Below are 14,215 nucleotides of genomic sequence, written 5' to 3'. Positions count from 1 at the left end.
CTGTATGCAGATACTCACTGAAGGAGCAAGGTTAAGGTGCCCATGAATTCTTTATTTCATGAATGAGTCCTGCTGCTCTTTTGACTAATCAGGAAGCTGAAGAGGGTGCTAGATGAGGTGGATTAATCTTATTCTTGAGCGAAGGAACCCTGCAAACCAGCTTACTTCATAGTGTTCACTTGCCCCTGCCCAGTGTCTCCTTACCAACAATCTCTCTGCCCATCCCATATACCATAAGGGTGGTCCCACTCCCTAAGGACAAAATAGTCAAGTTACTAGACTAATCTTCCTTATGTCCTTGCCTTTCCCAGAATACAAGGGTGAGAAATCCTGCCTTCTCACACTGATAAAAAAGAGATAGCCTTCTTCTTGCTGTTGTTCAAGTACTGGCAGTTAGTCTTTGTTGTTAATCAGAAAAATATTAGAAAATCAACCAATCTTGCACAATGTGGCCGAGACAATAATTAAAGCATGAAAAAAGGAAGAGAGATGGACACTTAACGCTGCTATAACCACAAATTCCCACACACAAAGTGTATTGTGCCGCAATGCATTTCTGAAATTATCCCAACACTTGACAAGATCAAGGGGATTCAGGGGAATCTCTCCTCAATATTTGGAGAAATCTCACACAGCATGTACAGTACTCATATCTTACAATAAGCATATATTAGGCAATTTACTACCCAACAACTATAGCTAAGCTAAGAGGTAAATTACAGTAAAATTAGTTGCAACAAAAACAAGTATTGTGGCACCTTAATAATTAGCAAATGTATTTTGTTTTGAGCTGTCACATACTGGAATCTGCTCTAACGAAGTGGGCTTTAGCCCATGAAAACTTACACCACAATACAGTTGTTGGTCTTTAACCTAGGAGGTCATAAGCCTAACAGTTATTGCCATTTGCTCCTTTGCATCACACCCACACTAAGCTGTATATTTCCCACCGATATTCTGCTTATATCTATTTTATTTAAGAAACTATACCCCGCTTTTCACCATCTAGGTCCCAAAGTGGCTTACAACAATAAAATATACAACATACAAAATTTAAAGCATAACTTAAACCACCGGAAGTTAAAAATCTAAAATATTTTTTAAAACAAAGAAAGAAAGAAAAACATCTAAGAAGCATTCAGGGTGCAATGTCCTCTTGAAATAAAAATATTGGCTAGGTGTCTGAAACTCAGCAGAGACGGTCCCTGTCTAACTTCTTGTAAGAGGCAGTTCCACAACACTGAAGGCCCAATTGCTCATTTATATGATTTGTGCTTCTGACCCATAGGAAACCACTAACACTGCTGTCCCCATCTCCCCATCTCAGCAATTGACTTGGGGTGTGAAGGGTGACGTAATCCTTAAGGTATCCTACGCCTAAGTTATTCAGGGCTTTGTACACCAGTAGAAGAATCTTGAACCTGGCTCAGTAGTGGATGGGAAAATAGTATGGGCCTTTTAACATTGGTATCATGTACAGTGGTGCCCCGCTAGACGAAAATAATTCGTTCTGCGAAAATTTTCGTCTAGCGGGTTTTTCGTCTTGCGGAGCGGCAATGACAGCCGCGCTCCGCAAAACGAAAAAAAAAAAAAGACGAAAATTTTTCGTCTTGCGAGGCAGCCCCATAGACTTTTTCGTCTTGCGGGGCAGCCTTCCGCTAGACGAATGCCTTCGTCTAGCGAGTTTTTCGTCTTGCGAGGCATTCGTCTAGCGGGGTACCACTGTATGGCTGTCACTAGTTTAGCCGCAGCATTCTGCACTACTTGAAGCTTCTGGACCAGCAGAGGCTACCTAGGGCAGCACCATATGGAGCAGACTGCAATAGTCCAGTCTTGAGGTTACCAATACATGAACTACAGTAGTCAGGTTATCCCTGTTCAGGAATGGCCACAGGTAACATACCTGTCAATGCTGATAAAAGGCACTCCTAGCCACAGGGGCCACCTGAGTCTCAATTGACAATGATCAAGAAATTTGATGAAGACCATCCCTGGAGGACCCACCCTGCACTGACATACAACAGCTGGCCTTGACCCTAGGCTTCTGGGTACAGTGGGTAGATTTAGAAATCACAATGTTGACATGAATGATTTTTGAACTAGGGAGGAGGGTGTCCATGTTAAGCTTTAATTTTTTAATGCTGGTGGATGGGAGTATTTTTTTGGTTTATTGTTAAGGTGTTGCCAATGTTTTCTATCACTGTTATGAGAAGTGGGTGGTTTTAGTTTTTTCCTTTTTCCAAAATGTTGTATGAAATATGAATGTGTTATATGATTCCCCCACCTTTTCTATGATATAATGTATTTATTTAATGTAATTCACTTGGGGACTGTTTGGGTGACAAGCTACTACTAAGTTTAAATAATGATGATGATGATGATGATGATGATTTATGAACAACCTGCGCATCTTATGCATGTCTATAAATATGGACACGAGTATAATAAAATATAGTTAAATGATAGGTTTGCTAAAATGTTGTAATAGAATCCTTATAATCAACAGACTACCATATATTTGCTAACCAAGTGGGTGTTCCCCTTGAACACACTTGAAGATGAAGACATTAGTTTGGTTAGGTAAATGTGTCAAAAACATTATTTTATTCCTTTCAGATACTTCTTGAAGTCTGTATGAAACTTCTCTTATAGTCAAACAATTTTCAGGTTATGAGCGGCTATGACTTCTGTGCAAACAGCTAAGTCAGACAGAGGGAGCATGGCACTTGCTTTGTCTTTTACTTGAGAATAAAAGGATGAAGCATTCCTGATTAATAACAGCTGAAGGGGTCTTAGCAATGAAATAGTACAGTCTGGCAAGCTAGCAAGTTTGGCTTTTTAAGAAGATGACAAATAATGATTTTTCCTAATCATCTGGGACAAGTGTTAACAGCTGAAGCTCTCTCAGCTCTAACGAATGCCCTGAACTATTTTTCCCACTGTGAGATGACTTTCTGCCCTCATCTTAGGTTGGAAATCCATATGGAATTCAATTATGGGCAGCTGGACACTTGGACTCAGAGGCCCACAAGAATCTGAAACCATCAGGACGGGTGCAAAAAAATGCATCCCCACCAACACCCCATCTGTATTTCCAGTCAACAACTGCAGTTACTGTTGTGGGATTCATATGAAACTAATTTGGTCATACTGAAGTACAGGTGAAACTCAAAAAATTAGAATGTTGTGGAAAGGTTCATTTCTTTCAGTAATTCAACTTAAAAGGTGAAACTAATATATGAGATAGACTCATGACATGCAAAGCGAGATATGTCAAGCCTTTATTTGTTATAATTGTGATGATTATAGCGTACAGCTGATGAGAACCCCAAATTAACAAGTTCAACTTTGGGGTTTTCATCAGCTGTACACACCATAATCATCACAATTATAACAAATAAAGGCTTGACATATCTCGCTTTGCATGTCATGTGTCTATCTCATATATTACACTCCAGTAGCTAATGAAAACAATTGCTTACATAAATGGACTTTTCCATGATATTATAATTTTTTGAGTTTCACCTGTAAGTGTCCTGTGTGTGCAGGGGATATTTAAATGGAAGGGGTGTGTGTCTTTTTAAATGAAAATCCTATTTTTGAAAACAATAGGGTTTTTTATTTCAGAAGAAATTAATTATAGTTGTCTCTCCTATATAAACAAACATGTTAAAGTATCTTAAAATATCTTAAAACCTAATTATGGCCATTTATCAAACAGAGTTAATGAAAGGTTTGTGTAAAAATAACACTGGGTGAAACTATTTCAATTATAATGCTAAGCATTATAAATGACACAAGGGAAGCATGTATTGAATTTATTATTGCTGATTTCCTCCTGGACCCAGAGTCTAGCAAGCCGTCACTGGTACTAGAATCCAAAAGATGCCATCTTGAATACTGCCAGGATCATCCACAGAGCCCATATGGATGATCATGTACTCCTAATTAAACCCTTCAACTTCCTGAGTTCTGCAATATGTTCAGTTCTCATATTATGAATATTTATGAGCCTACTAACCAAATGCCATGGACAATTCTCTCAATCACATTAATAAACACTATTTTGTTCAATAGATAATAGCCCTTATGGTCTCAATACTTCAAAGTGAAATTCTGTGCAATATTTTTTCAGAATTTCCACTTTCTTCAGTGGGGCTTCCTTCCAAATAAATACACTCTTACTAAGCCATCAAGTAAGAGAAGTAATGTTGTTTAATATTCTTGAATGTGTAAAGAGAGTGCCAGATAGAAATTTGTCTCTTGTCTCAGTTATGCATAAAAGCTCTAATTACATTTAAAGTATCATAGTAACCAGTTAGTAAGCATGCCTGTGCAAATTTACAGGAATTTCAAAATAAGAAACTACATTTAAATCAATCATTTTAATTTGTTCTTTTTCCTTAACAATTAAAACAATTTAAATCACCTTTGTTTAAATCAAACCACTCTGAGTGTATGGTGGTCTCTGTCATACCACAAGAAGCCCTGGTGCCCACTGCCCTCTGGATTTACTCTCAAAATGAGGTGTTACCACCCTGTTCTGGTTCCTTTCCCCCACCAAACTCTGTTTCTATTTTCCAGATTTCCCGCACCACATAATGATGAACGCACCTAATGGAAACATCAGTTGTGTGACTCCTTAGCATGAAGATGCGGGTTATCTCATTTCACTCTTAGCAGAATGAAACTTGATGGAATAAGCAAAACACATGAAACATTAAGGGAAGGTAAAAGTAAAGCGATAAGCACCAGCACAGAAACAGATAAAAAAGTGAGTGAACAACTTAATCCTCTTAAAGAAAATTATCTTCTGAAAAGGGAAGAGGAGATGCCCATCATCTGCAGAGGCAAGCTATTGAGAAACCTGCTGGTAATCTCTCTTATTGTCTGACACTTGCTTTGCTCAGAACTTACCACTCTTGGTTTATCCAGGGTTTGCAGGAAGGCTGGGCTCTGGTCCAAGGATCTCTCAGGATCGCTGGAGATGTCTTCCTCAGACTCTTCCCAGGATGAGGAAAAGCCAGTGGAAGAGGCTGAGGAGGAAGACAACTTCCTGACAGGCATGTTCTTTCGGGGGCTTCCTCCTTCCTCTTCCTCCTCCTGGGCACCCAGGTCAGTCACTATGACAGCAGGGATGCTGCTTCCTCCTCCTCTGCAGCAGCAACTCTCAGCTTCCATCAGGGGCTTTCCCTGCTCCTGCTGCTCTAGGGCTGCTGAGGTCCCAGGCAGAGGCAGCTGCCCTCCAAGATGCTGCTGCTCTTGCAGCCCAGCTCCGTTAGCTTCAGCCATAATGTCTGGGGAAGGTTCGGGTGCCAGCGGCAGCTTCTTCGCAGAGCACTCCACAACCAGCAAACAGCTGCTGCTGCTGCTGATACCCTCCTCGCCGTCAGTCTTGGCAACACAAGGCGGGTCTCCTGCCGGGAGCGGCTCTCCAAGGGGCTTCTCCGTTGCGTCGGAGCCCTGCCCTCCACGAAAGCCGCTCCTCCCCTGCACGCCTTCCAAGAAATCTGGAGCCTTGGAGGACCCGCTCACCTTGGGTGGCCCCCGGGAACACCACGCATCGTCTTCAAGGAGCTGCCTCCCGTTGCCCGTCACCCCTGAAGCCCCTTGACATCTCCTCGCGCTCACCACGTCTCTGGAGTCCTGGCATTCAGAGGAGCCGCTTCTCTTCTCCAAGTCCTGCCCCACACCGGACCCCTGCCTCCTCTCCTCCTTCTGCGACTGCTGCGTCCTGGAAGCCCCATTCGCCCTGTCCATCGCGCCCCGAGGGTGCGCCTTTGGCGAGGTGTCCCCTTTCTCCATCTCCTCGGAGCCGCGCGCCGGAGGCGACTTTCTCTCCAACTCTTTGGACTCCTGCGCTCCAGTTCTCCTGCCGCCCATCTCCTCCTCCTGTGGGCGCTGTGCTCTGAGAAGGGGCCCGTTCTCCGTCTCCATCGCGCCTTGCGCAACCGGAGAGCCCGTCTCTCTCTTCTCCGCCTCCAGCTCCGGCGTCCTCCCAGTGTTTTCTAGTCGGGCCAGGGGGCTCTCCGGCCCCTCGACGGTCGCCTCCTCCTGCCGCTGCTGCTTCGACCCCGCCTCCGGTGCGCGTCCAAGCACTTGCGCGCCCCGAGACGGGCTGGGCGAAGGCGACCTCCTCCTGCCCGCGCCCGGACTCTTGAGGAGGAAGGCGCCCCCGGAGCTCTGCGCCTGGATGTGCGCCTCGAAGAGCCCCACTTTCTGAGTCACTTGCACGTTCTGCCGCTGCAGGAGCCGCGCCGTCCTGCGCGCCTCTTCCAAGCCGGGCGAAGGCGAGCGGCCAGGGGGGCTCGCCCAGCTGGGGCTGCTAAGCCGGCGGCGGGGCCCTCGGGGCGCAGCCTCCTCCTCGCCCCCTGCCTGCAGCAGCAGCGGCTCCGCCGGAGGGAACAGGAAAGCTGGGGTGGCAGCAGCAGCAGCGCTGGAGCGCCCGGGCAGCGGGCAGTAGCTGCTGTGCCTCTCGGTTCCCGGGACCAGACCAGGCAGCACCTGCCTGCGCGTCACGGGCGGCGTCTTGCTCCTGCCGCCTCCGCAGCCGCCCTTTTCCTCGTCTTCCTCGCCGCTCTTCATGATCACTAGGCTGTTGAGCGTATAGCAGGACACGGCCATAGTAAAGGGTCCGGCTGCCGGGGGATAGGCGCCGCTTCTTCTTCCTCCTCCTCCGCCACCTTCTCCTCCTCCCAGGTCAGCCTCTGCCGAGCAGCCCACGTCCTTTCAGGGCCAGCGGTGGCGGCGGCAACAGTGGCGGCTGCTGCATCGCCCAGGGAGCAGCCGAAGCGCAGAGGCGGTGTGCTGGCCCCGGCCCGCCGCTCCATAAACAACTGAGGAGAGAGAGGGAGAGAGAAGAGCGACAGTGAGCGCGGGAAAACCTAGGCGTCTGTAGCCGCGCGCGCTGATTGGCCGCGACATGCGCGGCTCGGCCAATGGTGGCGAAGCTCGCGGCTCAGGGGTTGGGCTGGCGGCCGTGAGGGAGTTGCTGCGGCTCAGGCTCTCCCCTTAAAACTATGGAGAGCGTTTAAATGCCCGCACGGCAAACCAGGACTAAATTTAATGTGCCTTTCCACTGACAGCGGAACTATCAAACGGAACCTTATTTCAAATCCGGCTGGAGGAAAAACCAAAAACCCTCAGCGGCGAACAACCGACCCATTATTTCCCACCACCCCCTCTACCGCAATGTTTAATGCACTGTATTTAATGTAAGGCAGAGAGGGGAGACCCAAGAACATACTGTACCGTACTTTGGTCAAATCCAGCATTTCATCCATTAAACCCAACATTAAACTGAACCTACGGAGACCATACTTGTCCAAAATCATAGCCCCTCTGATTTCAATGCCATGGCACGACCTCGGGAATATATAAATAATGGGGGGGGGGGGGAGAGAGAGAGAGAGAGAGAGAGAGAGAGAAGAAAAGAAAAGAAAAGAAAAGAAAAGAAAGCACTTATATCGGCTGGATGAGTAACTTTCCCTAAAGTAAACACAGTCACAGTCATATTGAAAGAAGTAAGATCTGCAGACACATGAGTGCCTCTGGACGAGGCATATTATTATTTATTGAATGTATATACCACTCTATACCCAGGGGTCTCAGGGCAGTTCACAGAATAAAATCAAGATATAAAATCACGAAATACATAATAAAAACAACAACCCAATAGCCCCCCCTTCCACAGAGCAGGGTGGTCCAGGGAGGGATGCTATTGGAAGAGATCAAAAAGGCTGGGGCACAGAAGGGAGCCATGGGCAAATCTCCTTATTAGCCCCCAGATCTTAACTCTGAACTTAAAATTTGGGCAAATAAAAGTCTTAGACTTGCTGGTAGGATGCGGAGGGGTGGTAATAGCTCTGGCCATTGCTTTGAAGGAAATTATAGGTGAAGATGTATCCACAAGGGTAGAGGATGTGAGGTGGTGTGGCTAAAAGTTTAGCTCTCCCCCTCCCCCCCATTTATAAAACAAATGGAGGCAAGAGTTGTGGGGGAATGTGTAATGGGCAGCCCTAGATGTAGGCCTGAGAGACTGTGGTGGGGATGCTGAGAGACTCACAAATCTAATGGGCCTAATCATGGTCATAGTCAGGATTTATGTTAGGAGGACAGGATTTATAGTGGGGGGGACAGTTAGTTAATTGGTCAGTTAGTTAAGCATTTTTTATTATTTACTTGCTTGGGGGCAGCTGCCCATTGCCATGGGGCTAATCGTGTGAGGGCCTACTTGAAGGGGAAAACTGAGCTGTAAAGACAAAAGGCATGACAAGACTGAGGGAAGGAGAGCTACTGACATGTCTCTTTGGATGTGAGCTATCCTACTTCACACCATTCCTTTATTTTATACCATACTACATTACACTGTACCTATGCACCCTGTAAGTTGCTATATACCTTGGCATATGATTTGAATTTGTGGGCAACTTGCTGAAACCTAGGCAGAGTTACTTCATGTATAAACAAGCTATCCAAGGCTGCAGTCTTAGGAACTTTTGTGAGAATAAGCACCAACTGAATTTAGTGGGATTTATTTATGGCAAAATATGCATAGGATTGGATCACATAATTCGCAGTTACTTCCTCCTGTACCAGAGTTGGTACAGATGCATTTATTATTATGTATGGGTGTGCTGTTGTGTTTGCAACTTGTAATGCCACTAAATCTTTGGGCATAGAAACACTTACAGCTTTTAAGTCTGATACGCATCTGTGTGGTTTGCTCTATTCCCGATTCAGCAATGGTAAGTTGTGTGATGCAGACGTTTATTGTGTGCATTTAATGTCTTTCACATTGGCACTACCTCTGTGAATTCAGGTGCCCATTTATTTGTTTGTTTAACAAAATTTGTACGCTGCTTAAATGTAAATAAAACTTCAGCAATTTTATGTGCCTGGCTGCATGAATAAGCATTTGGTTTTTGCATCTGTCTACTTACAAGGTCTCATAAGACACAAATTTTAGATGAGCAGTTACCAAACCACTGCACCTAAGCACATTTGTAGTTCCTACATAGCTTTGCTCAGTGGTTTACTATTCTGAATTTGTGAGATGCTGGACAGCATGCTGAAACCTGAGTGAAGTTACCGGTACTTCATGGATGGAATCTAGTCTTTCACACATTTCTGAGAATAAATCCCACTGAATTTCATAGGAATCACTCCTTAGTAAATATGCATAGGGTTTGGCTGCAAATGCAGTTACCAGAATTCTATACCAGTGCAACTTGGCCAAATGCCTCTATTCCTACATTAGAGGGAAAGATGTGACTATTATTATTGATGCCTATATATTTCAATAAGCATGTGCAATTAAAGTATTCTGGGGCAGTGTTGCTGTGTGCACCTATTTTTGTGATGCCTGTTCAAGATAATCTAAAACAGAATAGTTACTCCTTGATGTACTTCCTTTTGTATTTAAAAACAAAGCAGCTAAAGAATCATTAAGATGGCAGAATTTCTCTCATCTTTCAGTGCAAACCTTTGAAGATTATTATGATGTTAGTGGTTATCAGTAAAAATAACTTCTTATCCCTGTGTGGTGTTACACTATAGGCTTCTGGTCCCTGAACATATACCGTATGTCCCAACCTGTAAATAGTCAAGAGTTAATGTTATCAACAGCGAGTCTTGTATCACCTTAAAGATCAACACATTTATTGTGGCACAACCTTTAGTGGTTCAAGTCCCCTGCATCAAATGCATGAAAGTGTTAGCCTTGGTGGGAACTGTGTATCTCCACCCTCTGAAGGCACAACCTAGAGAGAACTATGAACTAGATTGACCATGTTTTTAAAAAGCAGCCATGGGCAAATATAATATGAATTATGGTGGTAGAAGAGTATTTAATCCTATCCCTCTGCATTCTTTTCCCAGTTCCTCACCAATACCTATAAGCTTTGCCACATGGTGCTAATAACAGCTGGAGAAGCAATTTTAATCAGGAAAATAGCACAGGCGAAAGGGCTAACATCCTCTCCCTCATCACTGAGGTCCAGATCGGAATTCCTCTCCCCCACCCCACAGCTATTAATAGCATTTTTTAAAAAAGTAGGAGTTCCTATTCATAGATCTCCTTTGCCTTGTCTAGTTTAGTCCCAAGAGCAACACTTTACGTAACTCAATAAGTGGTCTCTGCCCCAAAACCCAAAACAACTTTGTTCATTTCAAGTGCTACAAGACTCTGGAAATTGCAACAATATTATGATTGTTATTAATTAATCAATTGAATTTCTATACTGCCCTTCATTCAAGGATCACAGGGCGGATTAAAATATAAAACACAGAAATACATACCATAATAAAAACAAAAACAATACATACTGTTCAATTAACCAAATGCCTAGGAGAAGAGGAATGTTTTTGCCTGGCACTTAAATATATGTAACGCAGACACCAGGCAGGCCTGTTGAGGAGAGCATACCACAAGTGGTAAGCCACCACAGAAAAGGCCTATTCTTGTGTGGCCACCCTCCAGACCTGTCACAGAGGAAGCACGCAAAGAAGGGCCTCATATGATGATAGCAGGGTCCGGATCAGTTCATATGTGAAGAGGTGGCTCTAAACATATTGCAGTCCTGAGTCATTTAAGGTTTTGTAGGTCAAAGCCAGCGCTTTGAATTGGGCCTGGAAACTAATAGTCAGCCAGTGCAACTGGACCACTTTTGGGGTTATATGCTTAAACCAGAGATGTTCAACTTTTCTGAGTCCACGGCTCCCTTGACCAACTATGTTCTTTCTGCGGCACCCTTGTGGGGCTCAGGAGCCAGATTATGTCACCCCTTGCTCGCAGAGCTGACAGCCTCTCACCCTTTATCACATACCCTCCCTTGTGGAGTGTTCACTTAGCCTCCTTTCCTTGGGAGTCCTCTGGGCAGTCGCTGCTGCTGCCCGTGGTCTGTGAGCTGTCCCACCCCCGCCCCAAAGAGAGATGCCTCCTCACACAGGGGCCTAGGACTTGTCTGTCCATTCCCATCAGCAAGGGCTGGCGGGCTGGCTGGGCTGCTTGCTTGCTTACTCTGAGGTCGTCTCAGCTCCTGGCAACCAGCACTCCCTGATGAGCCCAAGAGGCACCTATTCACCTGTGGAGCTTGTAGCCAGGGCTGCTGCAACCAACAGCTGTGCAAGTCTTTGGGAGGCAGAGATGCAAGAAGGCATCCAAGGAGGGAGGGAAGGAAAGAGGGACAGAGGCCAGTGTTGCCTGCGGCATCCCTGAACATCATTCAAGGCACAGCCAGGTTCCACAGCACCCTGGTTGGAAACCGCTAGCTTAACCCATCTTGTCCCAGTGAGCAACCTGGCTGCTGAATTTTAAGTATTCACACTATTTTTTAACACTCCATAACTGCAAGTCATAATGATGTAGCAGGATCAGTCAAACGCCCACTTAGTCCAGCATCCTGTTCTCATCATGGCCAGCCAGATGCCAAAGGAAATCTCACAAGCTGGGCCTTTCTGCCAGAGCACACCCCCCCCCAACTTGTGATTCCTTGCATTCTAACTCCACCCTCCCAAGGAAGGCAAAGCCCATGTTGTTGCTAAAAGATTTCTAAGGTTAAAAGTGGCTTGTTCAAGTCCCCCAAATATCACAACTAAACTAGATACTCCTAAAGCTGGGCGCCATGTTTAGTATTAGCAGCACTGCTTTTGTGAGCACAATTACCAGTAACTGCTTTACTATACCCACTGTGCATAGCTACACATATTAGCATGAGTTTGTTCTTAGGATTGTGTAACCCTCTGGACCAAGGCTCTGCTTATGTTCCCTGTTTTTTTTTCTTGACATTGCTATGCACATATGCTACCTCTCCCCCTCCCCTTGTTGCTTACGGCTTCTCAGAACACCGCAAATGACATGCCTTGTGGCTCTGCTTTTATACATAATGTATGCATATTTGCAATTCTGCTTTTAAGCACTTTTCTTGCAATTCCACATTTCTGAGCAGCTCCATGTAAAACTACGCTTGAATAGCAAAATAAAACTCACAGCTACGGAGCTGAATGCACCCCTGTCGGGACTCCCTGTGCATCTGTATGTTTACATATACCTTAGTTTGCAGAATTCTTGTATACACTGTTTTTGTACAAGCAGTACTGCAAATACCTCTGGTGACTCCGTTAAGTACAAGGCACACTTTTTCTCCAGTGTTGCGTCTGGGGGGGGGGGGGGGGGGGGGCAGGAGTCAACCGTGGCGTACTAGCTGGCTCTCTGTGCTACCTGAACGGCTCATTAAAATTACAGCTCCCTTTATGGAAACTCTGAGTGCGTCCAAATGCCGAAGGAGAGGAAAGGAGGCGATGTGCATTAGATATTGAGTAAATATGCTGGACGTGGCCATGTGTGTTTATGCGCAGTCTAAACCCCGTGATGGATGCCTTACCGTCACGCTACACAGGGCAAATAAATGTTGGCGATGTCTATCCAAACAAACAAAGGTGAGTAATTGCAGTTCAGCATCTCAACGCCCTCCACCCCCATCGCAGATCTAACTCCGTTGGCTGAACCACCTCTCATCGTAACGGATAGACTTCGCTTCTCTGGAAATCTCCGCAGGACTTTTTTGGGTTTTGTACTCCAAGCGGATCTTGCCCGAAAAAGGCAGCTTGTCGGAGGCTCCCCCCGCCAAAGGAACCTGCAAGGACTCGGAGCCCCATTGCCAGTTGAGCAGAGCGCATTTCGGCAACCTCTTGAGAAATAGCCATTGTGAAATGTGTGCGCCGTTGCCCGCCCGCGCACTCAGCCTAAAAATCTCTTCTGCTCCTACAGGGTCTGCGAAAGGAGCGATCCCCTCGGCCGAGCTGGGCGGTGGGGGTGGCGGTATGCACAGAGCGAAATAGGAGAGGTTGGCCTTACCTGTTCCGCAGAGAGGCTTTTGCACCTTTAGTTCACATCTCCTAGCATCAAGGCGCGCAGACTTCCAAACACCCCAGGAAATATTTCCAACAGTCAGATCGCAGCTTTTTTCGGCGTCCGTTCACTGCCCCTCCTCTCTCTCTCCGCAGCCGAACTGCAAAAGAGCGAGTGAATGGTTTGATCGGCAGAATCGAGAACTTTTGTTTTGTTGGCCGATCTGCCGCCGTGCTCAGCGCTCGACTTTTGCAACACCGCCCTTGTCATTGGCTACTTCTTCAACGTTTGTTGAATGTGCGGGAGAGAGAAAGAGAGAGGGAGAGAGAGAGAGAGAGTAGGGAGGGGAGGGGGTCGGAAAGCAGGAAGGAAGTTGTGAGCCTGTCTGGGGTTGAACTCAGCGGAACAAGTTTCTTTTCATTTTTTTTCTCTCTCTCTGGTGCTTGGCAGGACCGATGGAGGGAAACACTTAAAAAAAAAGTTTCCATTGTTAACTAGCTCAGAACAAAATCTGCTCCAGCCGTTGTGGGTTAAAGATACAGCATCCGTTTTTCCACCCCTCGCTCGCTCTTACTATGTATAACTTGCTGCAGCTATTTAAAAACCTTTTCAACTCCTTTTGGCAGAACGAGATCCCAAGCTGGGGCTGCTGCAGCTTTGCAGCCGGGGTCTCCATTCAAAGCCACCCGCAAGGCAATAATAATGCAGTGTGCCCACGCAGGAGAGTGCACGCATGCAGGAACAGCAGTTGTTTCCCCCCCCCCCCCCAACCCTCACTGGAGCCAGTTTCCTTTTTCAGTCTTAATTTCGTGCAGGGAGGTGCGGCCTTGACTTTGCTCACTGAAAAGGGGAAACGGTCCTTTGGGAATGTGCTCTGGCAAGATTAACCCAAGTCTTGAGGGCTGAAGTATATTTTTATACACAGGACCAGAACAAGCATAAGAAGAGTCCTGCTGTATCTGGCCAAGGGCCCATCTAGTCCAGCATCCTGACTGGGAGTGGCTGCCGGTACTGAAAGACCTACATTGGCTCCCAGTACGTTTCCGAGCACAATTCAAAGTGTTGGTGCTGACCTTTAAAGCCCCAAACGGCCTCGGTCCTGTATACCGGAAGGAGCATCTCCACCCCCATTGTTCAGCTCAGACGCTGAAGTGAGGTTACAGGGAACCAGGCAGAGGGCCTTCTCAGTAGCGGCACCCACCCTGTGGAATGCCCACCCATCAGATGTCAAGGAAATAAACAACTATCTGACTTTTAGAAGACATAAGAAAGCTGCGCTGTTTAGGGAATTTTTTAATGTTTGATGTTTTATCGTGTTTTTAATATAATGTTGGGAGCCGCCCAGAGTGGCTGGGGAAACCCAGC

General features: G+C 46.1%; 1 protein-coding gene across 1 annotated transcript in view; it reads right to left on the bottom strand.

Annotated features, from left to right (window-relative positions):
• The window catches only part of ITPKB (inositol-trisphosphate 3-kinase B), an 80,185-nt gene extending 66,638 nt beyond the window's left edge, over positions 1–13,547 (bottom strand). Inside the window, exons 1-2 of the mRNA XM_033144649.1 lie at positions 12,857–13,547; positions 4,918–6,836 (exon numbers count right to left, since the gene is read on the bottom strand). Of these exons, the coding sequence (XP_033000540.1) occupies positions 4,918–6,624 (1,707 nt within the window). The 5' untranslated portion in view covers positions 6,625–6,836; positions 12,857–13,547. The remainder of the gene's footprint in view (positions 1–4,917; positions 6,837–12,856) is intronic.
• Between the last annotated feature and the right edge of the window lie 668 nt (positions 13,548–14,215).

Source organism: Lacerta agilis, chromosome 3 (genome assembly GCF_009819535.1).
Source record: "Lacerta agilis isolate rLacAgi1 chromosome 3, rLacAgi1.pri, whole genome shotgun sequence".
NCBI classification, from domain to species: domain Eukaryota; kingdom Metazoa; phylum Chordata; class Lepidosauria; order Squamata; family Lacertidae; genus Lacerta; species Lacerta agilis.
This window is presented reverse-complemented; position numbering and strand designations above follow the sequence as displayed.